The 21231-nt window shown below is 57.9% G+C and overlaps 2 protein-coding genes across 5 annotated transcripts; both read right to left on the bottom strand.

Moving 5' to 3' along the window:
* Positions 1-3519: 3519 nt before the first annotated feature.
* TNNT1 (troponin T1, slow skeletal type) lies at positions 3520-14633 on the bottom strand. 3 transcript variants are annotated; one of them, XM_060649860.3, is made up of 12 exons: positions 14610-14633; positions 14416-14440; positions 14136-14170; positions 13387-13408; positions 11183-11243; positions 10787-10903; positions 10504-10581; positions 8390-8503; positions 7665-7774; positions 5016-5106; positions 4396-4436; positions 3520-3644 (listed from the first exon to the last, which is right to left on the bottom strand). In XM_060649860.3, exons 6-12 carry the CDS (start codon positions 10883-10885, stop codon positions 3599-3601), a joined length of 579 nt encoding a protein of 192 aa, XP_060505843.2. In that variant the 5' UTR covers positions 10886-10903; positions 11183-11243; positions 13387-13408; positions 14136-14170; positions 14416-14440; positions 14610-14633; the 3' UTR covers positions 3520-3598. The 3 variants fall into 3 exon arrangements, with proteins under 3 accessions (XP_060505843.2, XP_078295420.1, XP_078295421.1); XM_078439294.2 differs by lacking the exons at positions 14136-14170; positions 14610-14633 and having other exon boundaries at positions 13387-13405; positions 14411-14440; XM_078439295.2 differs by lacking the exons at positions 14136-14170; positions 14610-14633 and having other exon boundaries at positions 14411-14428.
* A 3175-nt stretch (positions 14634-17808) lies between these two features.
* TNNI3 (troponin I3, cardiac type) lies at positions 17809-21148 on the bottom strand. 2 transcript variants are annotated; one of them, XM_060652673.3, is made up of 8 exons: positions 21010-21148; positions 20735-20747; positions 20503-20589; positions 20056-20097; positions 19649-19780; positions 19153-19242; positions 18425-18601; positions 17809-17964 (listed from the first exon to the last, which is right to left on the bottom strand). In XM_060652673.3, exons 1-8 carry the CDS (start codon positions 21018-21020, stop codon positions 17881-17883), a joined length of 636 nt encoding a protein of 211 aa, XP_060508656.1. In that variant the 5' UTR covers positions 21021-21148; the 3' UTR covers positions 17809-17880. The 2 variants fall into 2 exon arrangements, with proteins under 2 accessions (XP_060508656.1, XP_060508657.1); XM_060652674.2 differs by having other exon boundaries at positions 20735-20744.
* Between the last annotated feature and the right edge of the window lie 83 nt (positions 21149-21231).

Below are 21231 nucleotides of genomic sequence, written 5' to 3'. Positions count from 1 at the left end.
TGTGTCTCAAAAATAAACATTAAAAAAAAGTATATAGAAAGACAATTGTTTTAAAAAGAGACAGAGACCTCCATAAGAGACCACATGGAGAGAGGTCCCAGCCACCCCAAACGGGCCACCCTAAGCCAACCATTCCCGCTGAGCCAGCAGAAGACCGTGGATGCACAAGCAAAAATCCCAGACAAGAGGCGTGCCTCCGTGGCCCAGTTGGTTAAGCGTCCAGCTCTTGCTTTCAACTCACGTCATGATCTCACGGTTTGTGAGTTCGAGCCTGTCAGGCTCTGTGCTGACAGTGGGGAGCCTGCTTGGAATTCTCTCTGTCCCTCTCTCTCTCTGACCCTCCCCTGCTCACACTCTCTCTCAATCTCAATATAAAGAAATAAACTTAAAAAATTAAAAAAAAAAAAAAAAAAAAGCCCAGACAAGATCAGCCATGCCCAGAAGAACTGCCCAGCTGAGCCCAGCACAAACTGCCAACCTCATAAGCTCAATGAAAGGTTTCCAAGGAGCGCCAGTCAGATGTGAGGTGGTTATTCTGTACAAGCAAACGGATACAGGCAGGCAGCTTCCAAGAGGCCCTTGAGTCTGCTGATTGCAAGCTGCGTGCTGTGTGGATAGAGAAAGTGGTTTCACTAATGCGCCATGTGGGGGAGGGTAGAGACTTAGATGTCCCGTATTATTTGTTTTCCCCTTCTTTCACATCGTAATAGAACTGCCGATTCAAAAAAAACATTGGTAGTGTTTATTTTTCAAAGAGAGAGAGAGGGAGGGAGGGAGACAGAGTGCAAGTGGGGGAGGGGAAGAGAGAGGGAGACACAGAATCCGAAGCAGGCTCCAGGCTCTGAGCTGTCAGCACAGAGCCTGATGCGGGGCTCGAACTCACAAACTGTGAGATCGTGACCTGAGTTGAAGTCAGACGCTTAACCAACTGAACCACCCAGGCGCCCCTAGAACTGCTGATTTTTTTTTAAGTTTATTTATTTATTTTGAGAGAGAGAGTACAAGTGGAGGAGGGCCAGAGAGAGAGGGAGAGAGAATCCCAAGCAGGCTCTGCACTGACAGCGGGGAGCCTGATGCAGGGCTCGAGCTCATGAACCTTGAGGTCATGACCTGAGCCGAAACCAAGAGTCGGATGCTTAACCGACGGAGCCCCCCAGGCACCCCTGGAACTGCTGATTTTAAGTTGGGCTTAACAGTCCAGTGAGGACAAGCAAACAGCTACAGACGGCAACAGAGCTAAGTTCTGCCAGGAGGAAAGAATGGGCGGGGACGTGTCTGTCTCCTGCTTTGCCCTCCGCGGCTGTCTGGAACCAGAACTGGGGGAGACATCACAAGGTCCCCGTCGACTCAAGCCCCCAGGACGAAAAGCCATAGGCCCCGGGGGGGCTTAAACAGAAACCATTCACTTCTCACCGTTCTGGAGGCTGGAAGTCTGGGTCAGGGTGACTGTGCGGTCGAGTTCTGGTGACAGCCTGTCACCTCCGTGCTGTGTCCTCAGATGGTGCAGAGACAGTGCTCTGGTCTCTTCGAGTACTCACAAGGACACTAATCCCATGACCGGACCTCCACCCTCATGACCTCATGGAAACTTGGTTACCTCTCAAAGACCCCACCTTCCACAAACCATCACACTGGGGATTAGGGCTTCAACTCACGGATTTTGTGGGGACATATCAGCTATGTGTGTGGGATCAGCCATCTTCCCTGAGCCACTGATATTTGGGATTCGGGGCCCAGAACCCAGGCCCCTATGTGCTCAGGAATGTGTGCCCATCCTAAAGGTCACAAAGGTGGGCACTGCTTTGTCACTACAAGCGGATCCCTCTCCAGTGAGCAACTTGAAAATTGTTTTGTTTGGGTTGGTTTTGCATTTTAAAATTCAGATATAGATCCGTTAAGCGTCCGACTCTTGATTTCAGCTCAGGTCATGATCTCATGGTTTGTGAGTTCGAGCCCCGTGTTGGGCTCTGTGCTGACAGTGTGGAGCCTGCTTGGGATTCTTTCTCTCTGTCTCTCTGCCCCTCCCCTGTTCACTCTCTCTCAAAATAAGGAAACTTAAGTAAACATAATGAATAAAGTAAATATAAGTAAATAAGGAAAATAAGGAAACTTAAAAAAAAACTTTAAAAAAACATAAAAATAGGGGTGTCTGGGTGGCTCAGTTGGTTAAGCGACCAATTTCAGCTCAGGTCGTGATGTCGCAGTTCATGGGTTCAAGCCCCACGTCGGGCTCTGTGCTGACAGCTCGGAGCTTGGGACCTGCTTCGGATTCTGTGTCTCCCTCTCTCTCTGCCCCTCCCCTGCTCATGTTCTGTCTCTCAGCAATAAATAAATGTTAAAAAAAAAAAAAAAGAAAATTAAAAAAATAATAAAGTGTACAGTTCAGGAAGTGCCTGGCTGGCTCTGTCAGTGGAGGGTGTGACCCTTGACCTCAGGGTTGTGGGTTCAAGCCCCACGTCGGGCTCTCTGCAGGCGGCACAGAGCCTGCTTTGGATCCTCTGTCTCTCTCTTTCTGCCTTTCCCCTGCTCATGCTTTCAAAAATAAATAAATATTTTTAAAAATCATAAAAATAAAAAAATAGAAATAAATAAAAAAAATTTTTTTAAACTGTATAGCTCAGGGGCTTTTTTTTTTTTTTAATTTTTTTTTTTAATGTTTATTTATTTTTGAGACAGAGAGAGACAGAGCATGAACAGGGGAGGAGCAGAGAGAGAGGGAGACACAGAATCTGAAAGAGGCTCCAGACTCTGAGCTGTCAGCACAGAGCCCAACGCGGGACTCGAACTCACGGACTGTGAGATCATGACCTGAGCTGAAGTCGGACGCTTAACCGACTGAGCCACCCAGGCGCCCCATCAGGGGCTTTTTATATTCACAAGCTGGTGTGTGATACCATCACTACTAAGGCATTTCCACCCCCCTTCCCCTCCCCCTCCCTCCCCGCCCCCGGAGAATCACGACTCCCCTCCCCCAGCCCCTGTAACCCACTCATCTACTTCCTGCCTCCGTGGATTTGCCCTCTGCACAAGTCATACAAATGAAATCACACAACCTGTGGCCTCTGGTGTCTGGCTTCCTTCACCCAGCGTCCCGTTTCTGAGACTGGTCCACACTGCAGCCGGTATCAGGACCTCCTCCCGGTTTATGGCTGAATAAGACGCCTTAGCATGCATTCCTCGGTTGCTGGACATTTGCATGTGTCTCCACCTTCTGGCTGTTGTAATGTTGCTGCCGACATTTGTGCACAGTGTGTGTGTGTGTGTGTGTGTGTGTGTGTGTGTGTGTGTGCGAACGTATGTTTTCAGTTCCCTCGGGCAGACCCCTGGGAGTAGAATGACTGGGTCATCCGTTAACTGTGTTTAGCCTCTCCAGGACCTGCCAGAGTGGTTCCCACACGCTGTGTGACATTCCCACCAGCAGGGGGGAGGCTCCACCTTGACACATCACCCTATGGAGTGTTGTAACTCAAGGGGACCGGACAGGCTGGCTGCGGGGTAATAATGATAGAACTCGGTAAATGTCTGTAAGCGGAGTATTTATTTCAAACCGCAGAGACGGGACAGGTCCTCCCAGGGCTCTGGCTCCAGCCCCAGGGCCTCACTTCCAGCGGCCTCCAACGCGGCCCTTCCCTGCCCCCTTCCGGCTGTAGGAGAAGAGAGAGGGGGTGTCAGGCAGGACGGGCTCCCCCAGCGTCTGAGCTGGGCCCTGCCCCCAATTCAGGAAGTCCCCGCCCCCCCCCCCCCCCCCCCCCAAAAAAAAAGTCCGGCTCTCCCTGCCCAGAGGAAGGGGCAGGCAAATGCGTTCTCCCGTCGCGGACTGGGGCGGTGGGCTTGATGGCCTAAGGCCGGCTCCCCCCGACCTGAGGGAATTGATGTCCGTGGGTGCGCTCAGGGTGTCCCTGCGGAAGCTGATAAATGTTTAGCAGGACGGGCTGGGGGAAGGGAGGGACGGGTGAGTGAGCGTGGGTAGCACCAAGATGGGTCAAGGCTGGCAGGAAGGACGCAGCCGGTGGGAGGCATGGAGAGAGGAACCGAGAGCCGGAGAAAAGGAGGCTAGGGACGCGGAAATAGTCACGGCCGTTACAGCGGTTACGGGCACTCGGGGCGGGCCACCCTGGGCACCGCAGGTTTTGACCGGCTTCCCCGGCCTCCCCCCATCACGGGCCGGGAGCACCGACCCCTGCCCCTGCGACAGCCCGGTGCGCTCCAGCCATCGTCCACCCTCCCTGGGGGCAAGATCGCCTGCCCCACTTGACAACCCGGAGAAGGACACACAGAGAGAAAGGGACAGATGCCAAGAGGGGGTCGAGGGACTGGAGGGGAGCCACAGGGAAGGAAAGAGGAACCCCAGGGTTGGAGCAGGGGCGTGGGGCTCAGTGGCCCAGGCACACTTACAACTTCTGGGCGTGGCTGATGCGGTTGTACAGCACATTGATCTGCAAGGGGAGAGGAGGATGATGGGGCGGGGGCACGCCCGCCCACCACACCCGCCTACCCCTGCTCCGTGCCAGACACGCACGCACGCCCCTGGCCTGCATGGGACAGGCACCCATGCACGCTTGCACGCCCCTGCCCTGTACCAGACTGCCCCTGTCGTGCGCCAGACACGCACGCATGCCCCTGCCCTGCGCGGGACACGCCAGACACGCATGTACGCCTGCCCACCCCTGCCCTGCACCAGACATGCCCACCCGCCCCTGCCCTGCGCCAGACACGCACGCATGCACGCACGCACGCCCCTGCCCTGCGCAGGACAGGCACCAATGCATGCATGCACGCCCCTGCCCTACACCAGACCGCCCCTGCCATGCGCCAGACACGCACGCACGGCCCTGCCCTGCGCGGGACACGCATGCATGCACGCACACACGCCCCTGCCCTGCACCAGACACGCCCACCCGCCACTGCCCTGCGCCAGACACACAAACACACACAGACCCCTGCCCTGCGTGGGACACGCACGCACGCATGCCCACCCCTACCCCGCGCTGCCCTCCGTGGGACACGGGTCTCACCTCATACTTCTGCTGCTTCAGCTTCGCCATAAGGTCAAACTTCTCAGACTCCAGCTGGTGGATCCAGTCCGACAGCTCCTGGGCCTTCTCCCTGGCAGGGGCAGAAGGGCTGTCACGCACCGGGCCAGCCCACAGCCCAGAGAGAACGGTCCAAAGCCACACGGCCAGTCTCCTCTGAGTTGGGCATTATTGGTACCATTTTGTTAAGAGGTGTGGCCAAAATATTCAAAGTGAACAGAAGAAAGGGGTTTTTAAGTCTCTGCTCCCTGTCTCCACATCCAAAAGTCATTTCCGTAAGGGAGAATAATGTCATGGTCAGGAACTCTGGCTCTGGAGTCAGGAAGCCCCGGTTCAAATCCCCTCTCTGCTATCTTCTGGCAAGAGTGATTCCCTAGAATCCTATTTCCCTCTCCATAAAATGCACACAAAAATCTGTGGCTGCCTGCTCTATATCTCTTCTCCCTTTCTTCCTTAGACACAACCTTTGGCAACAGGTCCAGTTAAAAAGCTACTCTCCCAAATCTCCCTGTGCGTGAGGGTGGGGGTGACCAGTGGGGTGAAGGCAGTCATTAGGCACGGCTTCTGAGCAAGCCTTTTGTGGCTCCTTCCTTGCGACTTCTTCCTGCTGCTTGGATGTGTTGGCTGGAGCTCCAGCAGCCACATTGGACTATGAGGTGATTTTGAGAATGGAAATATGGGGCTAAATGTGGCAGAGCAGAAAAACAGGAGTCTGGGTCTCCAGTGATTTTGTAGAGGTCCCATACCAGCTATGGACTACCCTAGTGTCAGATTGCTTCTCTGTGACAAAATCAGCCTCTGTATTTTAGGCTGCTATGGACAGATCTCTTTACTAGAGGCCAAACTTATCCTTTTTTTTTTTTTTTAAGTTTATTTATTTACTTTGAGAGAGAGAGCACACGCATGGGGGGGGGGGGGGGGAGGCAGAGAGAGGGAGAGAGAGGATCCCAAGCAGACTCTGCGCTGTGAGCCCAGAGCCTGAGGTGGGGCTCAAACCCATGAACTGTGAGTTCATGACCTGAGCTGAAATCAAGAGTTGAATACTTCAGGGACTGTGCTGACAGCTCAGAGCATGAAGCCTGCTTCGGATCATGTGTCTCCCTCCCTGCCCCTCCCCTGCTCGTGCTCTGTCTCTCTCTGTCTCCGTCTCTTAAACATAAATAAACATTAAAAAAAAAAAAAAAAACAATTGAACATTCAACTGACTGAGCCACCCAGGCCCTGAGGCCAAGCATATTCTTAACTGACAAAAATCTGCAATAAAGCTAGTGTCACTATTCATTTGATTATTACTAGCCTTCCTGGTTTTCTCTCGCTAGCTACCACCCTCTGCTCTGGGGCATGTTTTTATCTAAAAAAATTGTATACACCCTGAAGACCTTTATCTGATGAATACAGTGGAGATAACAGGGCCTCAATATTAGCGGACCCCAATGACGAGTGGCTGTGTGCTGGTGGACAGGGGAAGAAGAGGACAAGAGGGAAAAATGAACACCAGCTACGTGTTATTTTATGCCCTGTGATAACGTGCTCAGAAGGCAGGGCACATGGTGAGCTGCGGGCTGGAGCCATTCAAACGCCTCCCAGAGCTGACCCCGCGAGCTGTGTCCTCACGCTGGTAGTCTGAAATCCGCATGGTGAGAGTAGTTACGTCGCAGAAATGGGCAAATGCTATACTCTGGAGTCTCTGCCCCCGGAGACCCAGCTGTTAACCAGCGACCATCGCCCCATTTTATACCACAGCGAGCCCAGGGTTCAAATCCCCGCTCTCATGCTTGCACGCTGTGCAGCCCTGGAAAGCTTACTTAACCTCTCTGTGCCTCAGGTCCCTCTTCTTTAACGTGAGGATAATGATAGGATCTACCTCACAGGGCCATGAGCCCTGCAGCCATCCCCTTCACTATGGTCGCCTCACCGACCTTTCCCAGGCGGACCAGGTAGGCTGTGTCCTCCTATCCTCATTTTTACCAGTAAGGAAAGTGAGGCTCAGAGAAATTACCTCACGTGCCTAAGATCACTCAGCAGTGAATGGTGGAGCAGGCACTGAGCGCTGCCGTCGGAGGCTGAGTTCCAGACCCCATCACTGTGCAGCCTCGGGGGTAGTGGGGGTTCCTGGCTACATGAGCCACGTCCCAGGCCAGAGTACGTCAAAGCACAAATGACGCCCCCGGAGGAAAAGTCCTCCGCAGCCTTCCCACTGACGGCTTATCATGAGGTGTGGGCTGTCGTGAACGGGAGGTGAAGGGGGAGGTAGAGTCTGGTGGGGCAGAGACGTGGCTGGAAAGTTCTCACCGGCACATCTGGCTTCGATTCAGAGAAAAGACGGGGCCTTCCTAAGTTTCCATAGGACATCAATGAGTCAACATAATCTCCTAAATTTGGGGGAGTTATTTCGTCTGGCCTTATTACCTCCCAGGCTCCACAGGTCACGGTACCCACAAAAAGTGGGTCCTATACCAGTGACATGTATCACAGGGAAGACAGCAAGGGGCCCAGAGAGGGGGAGACCCTTGCCCGAAAGTCACACAGCATGAGGGCTCAGACCCGGGCTTCTGCCCTCCCAGAGCTGGTCCCCTTATCTCCCTGTCTTACAACAAGCCCGTCCCACGCTGAGGCCCCCAGGACACCTACCGGAGTTGGTCTTCTCCCATGTGGTCGATGTTCAGAGGCTTTTTACGCTCAGACAGGATGCGTAGTTTCATCTCCCGGCCTGTCTGGCGCTTACCACGCTTTTGTTCTGCCTGAGGGGACAGAAGGGGAGGTACTCAACTGTGGGACTGATCAGAACACAGGGGGCTGAGCTCCTCGCCACCTGTCCCTACACCCAGGAATCCGGGCCCCTGGCCCCTCTTCCCTCAGACCCAGGAGTCCCGGCCCCTAGCCCCTCCTCCCTCAGACCCAGAAGTCCAGACCTCCACCCCCCTCCTCCCTCAGACCCAGGAGTCCAGGCCCCCAGCCCCTCCTCCCTCAGACCCTGGAGTCCAGACCCCAGCCCCCTCCTCCCTCAGACCCAGGAATCCAGACCCCCCAGCCCCTCCTCCCTCAGACCCAGGAGTCCTGACCCCTAGCCCCTCCTCCCTCAGACCCAGGAGTCCCGGCCCCTAGCCCCTCCTCTTTCAGACCCAGGACCCAGATCCCCAGCCCCTCCTCCCTCAGACCAGGCCTCAGGCCCCCAGCCCCTCCTCCCTCAGACCCAGGAGTCCAGGCCCCCAGCCCCTCCTCCCTCAGACCCAAAAATCTGGGCCCCTAGCCTCCTCCTCCTCCCTCAGACCTCCCCTATCAGGAACCAGAAGTCTAGGCCCCCAGCCCCTCCTCCCTGGGAATGTAGACCTTAGGTCCCAGGGGACTGAACTCACCTTGACCAGGTAACCCCCAAAATGGGCTCCCATGTTGGATAGAACCTTCTTCTTTTTGGCATCATCCTCAGCCCGCTTCTTGGCCTCTTCTTCCTCCTTCCGCATTTTCTCCTCCTAAGGGAAGAAAGGGGTTAACCCCAAGGCCACCCTCTGGGGGGAGGGGTCTGAGATTCCGGTGGGGGAGGGGGGGCTCAGGTGTGAGCCGATGGAAGCAGCAATCAACCAGACCCAAGGCATGGGACAAAGTCAAGGTCAGGAAAGGCAAAAATGCAGGCATTCTGCTCCTGGCCCTTCCAGGCCTGGCTCTGTGACCACCTGGGCTCTGTGACCACCTGTGGCTCTGTGATCACCTGCGAGTCCCTTTCCTCTCTGGTCCTTAATATCCCTCAAGCAAGAATTAAAATGCAAGGGATGTGCCTGCTTGTTTTCTACATTCCTGTAGCCTGAAGGCCGATGGTGAGGTTGCTGTGTGGCCTCAGTGCAGATACTCACCCTCTCTGGGCCTTCATCTCCCTTATTCTCAGGAGACAAGAATGTCTCAGAGGATGAAGGAGGGTAACTGGTGACGGGGTGGGGGGCTTGGGGCACCAGAAGGGGCTGAATGACCTCGAGCCTGAGGAAGGGGTTCTGCAACGTCTAGTGACGGCATCCCCACGTTTCAAAGTCTGCAACGCATGCCCCAGAAACGGTGGCTTGCAGACCAACCCCTCTGCCCCCTGGAAGTGCTGGTGAGGTGGGCACGATGGGTTTTTGCAGGCCCCACCTGAATCAGTTTCCTCCTGCTGCTGTAATTGGCAAACTGAGGGGCTTAAACCAGCAAAAGCTTATCACCTTACAGCTCTGCGGGTCAGAAGTCTGAAATGGGTCTTATGGGGCGCCTGGGTGGCGCAGTCGGTTAAGCGTCCGACTTCAGCCAGGTCACGATCTCGCGGTCCGTGAGTTCGAGCCCCGCGTCGGGCTCTGGGCTGATGGCCCAGAGCCTGGAGCCTGTTTCCGATTCTGTGTCTCCCTCTCTCTGCCCCTCCCCCGTTCATGCTCTGTCTGTCTCTCTCTGTCCCAAAAATAAATAAAAAACGTTGAAATGGGTCTTATGGGCTAAAACCAAGGAGTGAAGAGGGCCGGTTCCTGCTGGGGGCTCCCGGGGAGAATCCACTCCCTTGCCCTTGCTTCTAGGCACCGCATGCAACCCTTGGCTCCTGGCCCCTTCCTCCCTCTGCAAAGCTAGCAGGACACTATCTTCAAGTATCTCTGACTCTGACCCTACAGTGTCCCTGTTTTAAGGACCTTTGTGATAACACGAGGCCGATCTGGATAATCCAGAATCATCTCCCACCTCAACGTCCTTAACTCGATCGCATCTGCAAAGTCCCTTTTGCCATGCCAGGTACCATATTCACAGACTCTGGGAATTGGGACATGAACATCTTGGGGAGACCAGTATTTGCCGACCATGTCAGTCTACTACCAATCTTTGAAAGTGGTTCAGGCGGGCCACTCCTTGATTCCAAGTCAGGTCGTGCCTCCAAGGCCCTACACCAACGGGAATATTCTAACCAGTGGCCTACAACTAGCCAGCAATTTGCTCCAAGATGGACAGGTGACCAGTCTGAATGCACCCCAGGATCATGCAGAAGACAGACAAAAGAGTTTGAGCCCAAGTAGCTGGTGGTCATTTGTCACCCCTGCCTGAGAACGCGGTGTCCAGCAGGGTGACCAACAACTCCGTTCGCCTCGGTCTGATGGGACACAGGATTTTCAGGGCGCCGACCAGGAAAGTCCCAGGCAAACCCAGGATGAGCTCACCACCCGCAATGTCCATAGAAAGGTGAGCCCGGGGGATGGGAAGAGAAGAGCTGGGAGATTTTGCTTAGGTTCCTTGATCCAGCCATACCTGAAGCAAGTCACACTCTACACTTGTTTAGTTATGTGAGCCAACAAAATTCTCTTTCTGCTGAACCCAGTTTGGGCTGGGGTTTCTGCCCCTTCCAACCGACAGATCCTTGAATAACACAGCACAAGGGCTCTCTCAGGACCGCAGACAATATCATGACTGGGAAATGGAGCAACCAGCTGAAGAAGTACATTTGGTCTCCCAGGGGAGGGGAGGCACCCACCGCCAGCTTAGCCTGACGCTCGCGCTCCTTCTCGGTTCTGAAGCGCTGTTGTTCAGCTCTCTCTGCCCGGCGCCGCTCCTGGAGGAGAGAGAAAAATGAGGGGGTGTAGGAACCCCCCCTCCCCCCCCCCCCCGCAAAGGAGGTCAAGAGCAGAGATGAGCTAGTTTGCGTGCGACCACCGACTTAGGCAAGCGCCCAAAGATTCGGCCTCGGGCCTGCCCTGGTCCCCAAGGAAGGCCCCGGGGGAGGGAGGCGTTCGCCGCACCCCGGTCGCCCCACTCACAATGCGCTCCTTCAGCGCTATGAGCTCCTCTTCCTCCTTCTTCCGCTGCTCAAAATGCACGTCAATGAGCGTCTGCAGCTCCAGCAGATCCTTCTCCATGCGCTTCCGGTGGATGTCCTATAGCACGGAGGGTGCGGGCCCCCGTCATTCCCGGGCAGGGCAGGGGAGGAGGCACCCGCCTGCGGGCACCTTTGAGCGACGTCGGGGGCGGGGCCCCCTGCCGGCCGGGACGGGCTTGGACAGTCTAGAGAACCAGGGGCGCTTTCGCGATGTTTCCAGCAGGTGGCACTAGAGGCCCACTCGGTTCATTAGGCGGCCTCCCAAAGGGAGCGGGACCCAGCGCCTCTTCCTAATTTGCACAAAAGCGCCCTGGGGACCGGATGTCCAGGTACTTACATCGAAGTCCACACGTTCCCCTTCTGGGATCTTCGGGGGAATCAGAGGAGGGACCACAGGCCTGTCGGGCGGAAAGGGGGGAAAACTGGGGCTCCCGGGCTGCGCCGACCAGCAGGTGGCAGCCACGCGCGGTTCGGAGCACCAGGCAGGTGGCTGGCTCGTCCGAATCCAGATTCCGCGGGCTTGCCAGTGAAATTTCCAAAACTTGCCTCCAGCAAACGCATGTAAAATAGTTCACTAATAATGTTTCCTACCGATTACATGTTCAAATAATGAAATTTCAGATATAATGGGTTGAATTAAAAAAATGCTGTTAAGATGAATTTTACCCGTTTTGTGCTACTTTTTAAAACGTGGCTTGTAAAAAATATATAGTTACAGACGCGGCTTGCGTTGTATTCGTACAGGGCGGTGCATTGGGGGCGGAGCGTGGTCAGCCCTTCATCTGGCTTTAATCGGAATTCTCTCCCCTGTTTTATTTATTTATTTTTTTTATGTTTTTATTTATTTTTGAGACAGAGAGAGACAGAGCATGAGCAGGGGAGGGGCAGAGAGGGAGGGGGACACAGAATCCGAAGCAGGCTCCAGGCTGCCAGCACAGAGCCCGACGCGGGGCTCGAACTCACCGAGTGTTCTATCGTGACCTGAGCTGAAGTCGGGCGCTTAACCGATTGAGCCACCCAGTCGCCCCTCTCCTCTGGTTTTTAAGACAGCACGTTCACCTGATTTCTTCCCGCTCCTCTGAAGGGAGCTCTTCTGAGAGCTTTGCCCTTTTATTCATCCATAGGACACTCTCATGACCCGTGTCCCTCACTCCCGTGGCTTTGATTATCATTCATTATGGGGGATTCACCGACTCCTTCTCCAGCCTGGACTCGCTTCTAAGTCCCAGACTCAGGTTAACAGGAGCCTCTTGAACATTTCCCGCTTTCTCACATGTCACGCCCTTGCTGAACTCATCGACTTCCCCAAGACCGAGTGGGGTTCCCAGCCCAGACCCCAGACCGTGGTCCTTTCCTCCTCCTTCCCTTCTCCCCAATGGCAAGTCCTGACCCCTTTGCCTGGCAATCTCCCCAGTCTGTTCCTTCCTTTCCACCCCTTGCCCCCTGCCCCAGCTCAGGCCTCAGTCCCTCTCACCAGAAACTTCCTGCCAGCCTCCTCCTGGCCTCCCAGTCTCCAGCTGTCCACCTTCGGTTCCTCGTCTTTCATGACTTTAGAGGGGCATTTCTAACACCCAGATCTCATCCTTAAGACAAAGTCCGAGCAACTCAGCATTCAAAGCCCTTCTCCATCCGGCCCCAGTCAACTCCTCCAGTAACTTCTCTCCTCCGTCACAGACACATTTCATGGTTCCCTGGCTATGCCATGTGCCTTTGTACCCCTGGGCCTTTCATATGCTGTTCCCTCTGCCTGCAATGCCCTTCCCCTGAGGCCTTCCCTCCTCCTGAAGCACACCTATGATCTCTTGCTCCCCCTTACTCTCTCACTCACGTCTGTCTCCTCTGCTCAAAACCCTTCCAGGACTCCCCAGGGCCCCCGGCCTTCAGGGCCCAGCCCCTTCTTGCCCTCCACACTCCAGCCACAATGGAATTGGTGTCACTGGCCAAACCAACCCAGAGGACTCTGCATCTAAGTTATTTCTTATGCTTGCGTTGCTGCCTCCTTGCGTCTCCAAGCTTGGGCCCCGATGTCACTTCCTCCAGGACCCTCTGCCCCCATGAGCTTTCATGGCCTCCACAGATCTGCCTAGTTTGGAACCTCATCATCAGAATGAGCTGTGTCTGTGTCGGTTCCCTGAAAGCCTGGCCTAGATCCAGCCGCCACACCCTGCAGGCTTTCTCACCTACAATACCCCTCCAGCCTCATTCAGCTAGTGAACTCTTCATCCCTCAGGACTGAGGCGTCAACTCCCCTGGGAAGCCTTCCCTGACTACCCAGGGCAAACATAGGGCCCTCTTCTGTGCTACCATCACTGTCACGGGGTCTGTTTCCCCAACAGAGCAGACAGGGTCTGACTTGCCCAACACCACGGGAAGGTCTCTGGAACATGTGCTGAAAGAAGGAAGCCCTGTCCTTTCCCATTTCAATTGCCCCAGCTCCTTTCCTGCTTCCCCTCCCCCACCCTATCTCTGGTGGGGCACACATTAAGGAGGATAAGATTGGGACACCCCCCCCCCCCCACCTCCACCCTCCTAGGATCTCACCTTGGTTTGGGCCGCTCCTCTTCTAATGGGAAAACACAAAGAGATAATTAACAAGAGTTCATAGGGGCGGGCCTGACACGCCCAGAGAGGGAACACCCCCGTCCAAGCTATGGCCCCCAGGAGCAGCTCTAGGGGAGAGGCATGAGTGGGGGGCAAGAGGGGGGAAGGAAATCAGGGTGGCCGTAAAGGAGGAAGAGGGTCACACGCATCAGATATACATTCAGAACTGGTGTGGGGATCCCCCCCACAGGGGTCCAAACCCCCAGATCTTCCTCCTATCACCTGCCCAGAGCTCAGCTCCCTCCCCCGCACCCCCTCCCCCGCATTAAGACCTAGCACTGCAGGGTGTCCCCAGCCCTCCCCCTTGGGGACACAGGAATCCTGGGCTCCCAGTAGTAGCCCCTTCTGCAACTCGGGCCCCAACCTTTGAATGTATATGGAGGAAAAAAATAACGGGGTGGGGGCGAAGATGGGCGGGAGGGGGAGGGTGCCTGTCCGCAAACATCCAACCCTTCTACAAGTATTCCTCCAGGTTGGGGAAGAAGGCTTGGGTGTCGGTCCCTTTAAGAAGGAAGGGAAAGGGTTAAAGCCTCAGCGAGGCCATTTCCCTTCGTGGACACCAGAGGGCGCGCGAGCTCTCCGGGGCTTAAAGGACCGGGCCTGGGCGGGTTACAGGGGGGCGCAGGGGTTCCTCGCGGGGGTCAGGGCCCGAGGATATCGGTCTCGGCAAGCGAAGCAGCCGCGGTTACCTCGCTCTGCCACCGGCTCCGGCTCCTCGGCGGCTGGGGAGGAGGCAGGGGGGAGGGGGAGAGGGGAGAAGCGAGGATGGGGGAGCGAGGGGGAGCGGCCACGCCGGGGAGTGGGGGGCAGAGAGGAAAGAGAGGGGAGAGGCTGTTAAAGGACCTGAAGCCGGGGCGGTCGGGAGCCCCGTCCCCGCCGGCCTCTGCCCTGCCCAGCGCCCCCTCCCCACCCGGCCCCGCGGGGCAGCCCTCGAGGCTGCAGCCCCGCGGAGTCCAGGCCTCACCTTCCTCCTCCTCCTCCTCCGCAGCCTCCTCTGCAGGTAGGGGTGGGGGCAGAGAAAGCAGGGTTAGGAGCCCTCGGGGCCCGCGCAAGGCGCCGGAACCCCGGAGGGTGGGCGTGGGGGCAGTGGGCGACCCCGCCTGTCCTCTCGCCTCCCGCCTGCGTGTCCCCAGGCCACCAAGGCCGGCCCACTCCCCACTCACCTTCGGGCTGCTCCCTGAAGGCAGGGGTGGGAGGAAAGAGCGAGAGGGACGGTTAGAAGTCTTGCAGATGGGAGAATGTTCCCACATCTCCACGCCCCCAGCCCTCCCGCCTGCCACTCACTCCTCATATTCCTGCTCCTCGGTGTCAGACATCCTGTGTGACCTGAGGACCAGAAAACGCGGCAGTGAGCTGGGGTCCCGATGGAGGAGGGGCTGGGGGCCTGGACTCCTGGGTCTGAGGGAGGAGGGGGCTGGGGGTCTGGACTCCAGGGTCTGAGGGAGGAGGGGGCTGGGGTTCAGGACTCCTGGGTCTGAGGGAGGAGGGGGCTGGGGTTCAGGACTCCTGGGTCTGAGGGAGGAGTGGCTGGGGCCTGGACTCCTGGGTCTGAGGGAGGAGGGGGCTGGGGGCCTGGACTTTCGGTTCTGAGGGAGGAGGTCCTGGGAGGTCAGGACTCCTAGTTCTGAGGAAGGAGGGGCTGGGGTTCAGCACTCCTGGGTCTGAGGGAGGAGGGACTGGGGATCTGGACCTCTGGGTCTGAGGGAGGAGGGGGCTGGGGGCCAGGACTCCTGGGTCTGAGGGAGGAGGGGGCTGGGGGTCTGGACTATTGGGTCTGAGGGAGGAGGGGACTGGGGGCCTGCGTCTGAGGGGGGAGGGGCTGGGTGTAGCTGGGCTCTTAGGTCTGCCAGAAGAGGGGCAGGGGGGCGGCAGGGGGCCTGGACTCTTGGGTCTGAGGAAGGAGGGGCCGGGGGCCCTGACGGGGAAAGGGCTTTGGGCGGTGTGGTCGGGCACAGCCCCAAAGCCACCACTCCTGCCCCTCCACCACCACAGCTGTCCTCTTTTGTCTTATGACATGTCCATGGGAACCCGATCTGAGCTGGGATTAGGAGAAGGTATTTGGGAAGGGACTGTGGCCTCAAGACAATAGCTGTCCCACCTCCAAAGGCTATTTCGGGGGGATGTCGTAGATGGTTGAAATAGAGGACATTTCCTAAGAAGGGATTCAAGGGGGGAGGCTCCTGGGAGACTTAGTCACACCCGCTCCCTCCCACCCCTCCCCTCTGGCTGGTTACCTTCCCACCTGTCCCCTCCTTTCCCCACCACCCACAGCCTAGGAGGAGGCAGGACGGGACAAGAGCAGCCCCGTCCACAGACCTCATCCTGACCCCTACAGGGACACCACCCCAACTTTGAGGTCCTCCAGGCTCCACAGTACCCAGGTTAAGAGCATCCCTAAATCCTGATACCCGCAGATCCTGAGACCCCAATTTACGACGTCCCTGGTTTCTGGGGACACACAAGTCCTCGTGTCTCCAGATTCCGAGACCCCAATACTTGAGACCCCAGACTGTGGGCTCAGACTTCCTCAGATCCTGACGCCTGAGGTCTTAACACCTAAGTTCTGAAGCCTCAGCATCCTGAGACCCCCCAATTCCTGAATCCCTAGAATGTGAGGCCCCCAGTCCTGACATTCAGATTGTCTAATATCCAAGCCCAGATACCCCCAATTTCTGAGATCCCCTCAGACGCAGACCTCCCAGGTCTGAAGGTGTGCTCCTCTGGGACGCCCCAATCTCGGCACCCCCAGACTCTGTAATTCCCAAATCCTAATACCTCCATCCTAGGTCCCCATAAGGGCTGAGCTTCCCAAATTCTCAAGCCTTTATTTGGTGCCCCCACCACCTCCGTGGCTCCTCTCCACACCCCTCCCGTTTCCCTCCCGTCCCCTCCTCCAAGTACAAAGTCCCTGGAGACAGCAGGACGGTTACCTAAGGCTGGGTCGGCAGGAGCGGAGAACGGCGGGGCAGAGCCTGGCTGACCGAGCTGAAGCACCCCTGGGTTTATAGCTGAGGCTCAGCCCCGCCTCCCAGGGGACAGGGAGGGGGAGGAATTCCTTTCTCCAACCGGGAGTCCCAGCTCTGGGGCGGCCCTGCCCCCACTCGGGCTCCACATTTAGGATCCTGGCTCCTCCCGGCTGCTTGGGGACCCCTCCACCCCATCAGCACCGCCCTGATCCCAGGCTGGGTCAGGTGACCCCGACCTCTGGGCTCCCCACCTCCCGTACAGCACGCTGCATTCTCTGCTTTGGAGTCCCTGGGCTCAGCACACAGTAGGTCCTTGGAGAATAGTTATTGACAAAAGGGGGACCGTGGGGAGCTTTCTCCCTTGTGGTTTCTGTCTCTGGGCCTCCACCTCTGACACTGTCTGCCTCTCCTTTGTCCCTGTGACTCTCCGCCTGTGGGTCTGTCTTTCCCTCTGTCTCTGTCCATCTCTCTGTCTCCCCCTCCCCACCCCCACCCCTTTGTCTGCCACCAGGATTCCACCCCGGTGACAACAGGCGCTAAAGCGGGGAAGCAGGTGTGGGTGGGGGGAGGGGAGAGGGTGTGGTGTCAGGCCCGCCCCACCTCACACTCCTCCAACCTCCAACTGACATGATCTGTTTTGGTATTCCTCCCCCCCTCCTTTCCCTGCCAAGCCGTGACCTTGAACTCTAGGGGAGCCAGCCCCGAGGGCGGGATTCCTCACCCCTCCTGCCTCCCGGTGTCTCTGTCTCTCACTGTCTGCCATCTCTGTTTCTATTTCTGTGACTTTCTCGGAGGGGGGGGGGGGGGAGGGTCTCTTTGGGTCTGTTCCAGGCTCTCCCTGGAGCTCTCTGCGTCTCTGTGGTTTTCACTCTGCACGTCTCCCCATACATTTTTGTCTCCACATTTCTGCGGGTGTCTCAGCCAATCTGCATCTCTCGGCATCTGTCTGTTGGTGTCTGTCTGTGACCCCGTTTCTGTCTCTGTCTGGCTCTGGATCCGTGTCTGTGTCTTTCTAGCTCTTCCCGGGGGGTCTGTGTCTCTGCCCTTCCCCCTACTTGGGCCCCTCTTTTTGTCTCTGTCCATGGCCTCTGTGTTTCGTTGTGTACATCTGCCTCTCCATTTCCCCTTTCTTTGCAGATCTTTCTAGGAATGGCTGTCTTGTCTCCCTCTCTTTGGGTCTCTGGCTCTCTCTGGGCCTGTGACTCAGTCTCTCTGTGTCTCTGTGCGTGTCTCTCTCTGGGCCTTGGTCGGGGCATCTCCGTGCACCCCCAGTCTCACTCCCAGAGGAGCTGCGAATGCCCGCAAGGCCCCTGGCCCTGCTCCTGCTGTGTGGTGTGGCTTCTCCGTCTCCCTCACACCAAAGCCCCCCGCCCCGGTAGCAGACGTGCAGCCACTCTTAGCTCAGAGAGAAGCTTTATTCCTCAGGGACGCCTTCTGCCTTCAGGGCCAGGGCGGCGGGGCAGCCAGCTCAGCCCTCAAACTTTTTCTTGCGGCCCTCCATGCCACTCAGCGCGTCGATGTTTTTCCGCCAGTCTCCCACCTCCCGGTTTTCCTGGAGGAGTGGGTTCAGAGGTGAGGGGCTCTCAAGTATCCTCCGCCCACCCTCCAGCCTCTCCTTGGGATGTCCAGCCCGGGATCTGGTTCTGGAACACTCCTTGTCCCCTCAGGCAGTCCCTTCAAACCACCCCCCCCCCCTTTCCTGTCTCCCTCAGGCACTTCTGGCCTCCTTGCTTGCTTGTTACTTCCTATTATACCCTGCGGCTTCTTCCCTTCTTGTCTCCGCGTGCTCTATTCTTCTCTCTATTCCTCTCTAGTGGGGACTTCCTGTTGTAGACCTCAGGCGCATTTTGACTTCTTGCTACTTCCTTTCTCCACAGTGCCTGTTGAGGCTCCCTGGCCAGATTCTTCTCCCCATAACCCAAGTACCATCTGTCCTGAGCTTAGGCCCCAGGAGTGCTCCCCCCACACCCTCTCCTCTGAGCACCCCCTTTCCTGGCCCTAGCCGCACTCACCTTCTCTGTGTCCTCCTTCTTCACCTGCTTGAGGTGGGCCCGCAGGTCTAAGGACTCCTTAGCCCTAGTGCCCAGCAGTGCCTGCATCATGGCATCCGCAGAGATCCTCACCCTCCGCAGGGTGGGCCGCTTAAACTTGCCCCGAAGGTCAAAGATCTTCTGGGTCAGATCTGCTATCTGGGAGCAGCCATAAGGGGAGTGGAGACTTGCTCTCCTCCGGTCCCCCCCTCCCCCAGCCCCACTCTTGCACCCTACACCTCCCTCCTATCTCCCTCCAGGCCTCATCCAGGCTCTCCCTCGCTCAGCTCCCACCGCCTTCAGGAAAACATCCAAGCTCCTCATCCAGGAACTGTCAGCCCTCCCGGATCTGCCCAGCCTCATCTCTGAAAAACACTGACACTTCCTGGCCCAGGTGCACGCATCCCACAAAATTCCCCGTGCCATGCGTGAGCTCGCTCATCAACCCTCCGTGCTCCGGCGACACATTTCCGAGAACACGTCTTCTGTTTTCCCACCTCCTGGCTGCTGCATGCTGTTCCCTCTGCCTGGAACAGCCTTCCCTAACCGCTTTATACTCATTCTTCTGCTCCTGTCTGCCAGGCGCACAGAGCTGACCCGGGTCTCTCGGTGTCTGCCACCACAAGCAGCTGCAAGAGATCAGGCTGAGACCACAGCCCCAGGCACCACACCCTACCCTGGAAGGAAGGAGACTGCCCAATGCCTCCCACCTCCGTGATGTTCTTGGTGACTTTTGCCTCCACGTCGTATCTCTCTTCATCCACTTTGTCCACGCGGGCGTGGAGTTGTCGGCACAAGTCCTGGTCAAGGAATGTGGTGTATGTGGTGGTGCTGGTGGGGGGGGGGGGTGGTGGTGTCCCGATTCCTGCATCTGAGGGAGGAGGGGCTGGGGGCCTGGACATCTGATCCTGCAGGAGTAGTTTGAAGCCCGACTCTGGAGCGGTTGGAACAAAGGGTGCTAGGAGCCAGGGGTCCCGAGAATCTGACGGAATCGGGGCTGGAGAAATCAACCTCTGGCTTTTGGGACTTGTAGGCAGCTGCGGGCCGTATTTCTGAACTCCTGAGAGGAAGGATTGGGAGACTGGACCCCAAGGTCCCGAGCAGAAGTGGGGGATAGTGACTAGACCTGTGAGTCGTTCCCAAGGATGCAGGACGGGACACTAGGAACCTCGGATCCCGGGCCGGGCCGGAGTCCCCGAGGAGTACCTGCAGCTCCGCGAAGCCCAGCCCGGCCAACTCCAGAGGCTGGCACCGCGTGCTCAGAGCGCGCCCCTTCTCTCCGCGCCGCTCCTCCGCCTCCCGCTCAAGCTCCTGCTTCGCGATCTGCAGCATCAGGGTCTGCGGAGGGGAGGCCGGGGACCGCAGCCCGTCCGGGGCAGCGCATGAGGGCCGTGCGGTACCAGGAGAGCCGCGCTGGCCAAGTCGACCCTCCAGTCCCCAGCTAGGAAGGTCTTCTGGAAACACGCCCCTCCGGGGCCTGTCCATCATTCCAAGGCCCCGCCCCTCGTGGGGCTACCCACCACACGGCCACGCCCACCCATACAAGCACGACTCTCCAGCCCTGCCCGCCCCCCGCGAGGACACCGAGGCGCCCTCTCCAGGCCTATCCTCACCTTCAGCTGCAGTTTCCTCGAGGCGGAAATCTTGGACTTTTTCTGCCGGGGTGAGACGGAGCAAGGAGCAATCAAGGCGGGGAGGCGAAGACGGGCGGTGAGAGGGGCCTCACGGCCCCTCCCTCAAGCCCCGCCCATATTCGGCCCGCCTCCAACGCCTGCCCTGAATCTACCGGAGGCCACGCCCCTTAGTCCCCTCCACCAATCCGGACTTCTGACTGATTAGGCACCGCCCCCCACTCCCTAAGCAATCGCAGTTCCCATGGGCAACGGAACTCCGCCCATACGCAGCTTTCACCAATCCGAGCCAGGCCCTCGGCAAAACTCCGCCCCCGAGGTGCCCCATCCGCCTTGGCTCCGCCCACTACCGGAGCCCCGCCCCTCCTTCCCCAGGTTCAGACCGCCTCCTAGGACTCTGAGCCCAGACTCGTGGAGCTCGGCGCTCACCTTGGCGTGCGGCTCCGTGGCGTACGCACGGTAGTTAGCGGAGGACCGGCGTCGGACCGGGGCCGGCGCGGGAGGCGGGCAGCCCGCCTGCGGTTGGGGGAACGGAGCCGCGTCACCGCCGGATTCCCCAGCCCCCCTGCACAAGGTCTCCTGGGGCTGCAGCCTCCCGCCCCAGGTCCCGCCCTGCTGCGCCCTCCCTTGCCGGGCGCCTCCCGCCCGCGTCTGCTCTCACCGCATCGTCGCTGCTGGAGGAAGAGAGACCGGGAGCGAGGGGTTAACATGGGCCTGTGTCCTGTCCTGCCAGCCCAACAGTTCCCCCCGTCCTCAGGTCCTAGAAGGTCTGATTCCCAAACTTCCGTCGTGCAGACACCCGGGAGTCCTGTCTCCACCTCCCCTCTCAGGCCGTGTGCCCAGCCTCGCAGGTCTCAACCTCTCAGGACCCCGGGAGATCGCCCCACCTCTCGCCGCCTCGGACCTTGGGATTCCGGGTTACCAGGCTGCACTCACTTGTCCGCCATGCTGAGACTCAGGCCAGGGCTTGCAGGAGGCAGAGAAGGGGCAAGAGGCGCTTGGAGGGTCAGTAAGGGGGCGTCCGGGGTGACCTTGAAGGCCCCCGGGACTTTGGTCTCCTCCGGCCTGCCCAAGCTTCCCGGAGGACACTGAGATAAAGGGCGAACACCGAGACTAAATATACTGCTGCCGCCTCCTCCCCCTGCCCAGGATGCGAGA

This window comes from Panthera onca, chromosome E2 (assembly GCF_046562875.1).
Source record: "Panthera onca isolate mPanOnc1 chromosome E2, mPanOnc1 haplotype 2, whole genome shotgun sequence".
NCBI classification, from domain to species: Eukaryota; Metazoa; Chordata; class Mammalia; order Carnivora; family Felidae; genus Panthera; species Panthera onca.
The sequence above is the reverse complement of the archived record's forward strand: the minus strand, read 5'-3'. Positions and strand labels throughout refer to the sequence as shown.

Coding starts and splice junctions, on each gene's coding strand:
- TNNI3 (XM_060652673.3), bottom strand. Junction 19,243..19,648: donor TGGGCTTCGCGGAGCTGCAG/GTACTCCTCGGG, acceptor TTCCTTGACCAG/GACTTGTGCCGACAACTCCA. Junction 17,965..18,424: donor AGAAGGAGGACACAGAGAAG/GTGAGTGCGGCT, acceptor CCACTCCTCCAG/GAAAACCGGGAGGTGGGAGA.
- TNNT1 (XM_060649860.3), bottom strand. CDS start 10,885: ATGGAGAAGGATCTGCTGGAGCTGCAGACGCTCATTGACGTGCATTTT. Junction 10,582..10,786: donor TAGCGCTGAAGGAGCGCATT/GTGAGTGGGGCG, acceptor TCTCTCCTCCAG/GAGCGGCGCCGGGCAGAGAG. Junction 4,437..5,015: donor TGAAGCAGCAGAAGTATGAG/GTGAGACCCGTG, acceptor CTCCCCTTGCAG/ATCAATGTGCTGTACAACCG.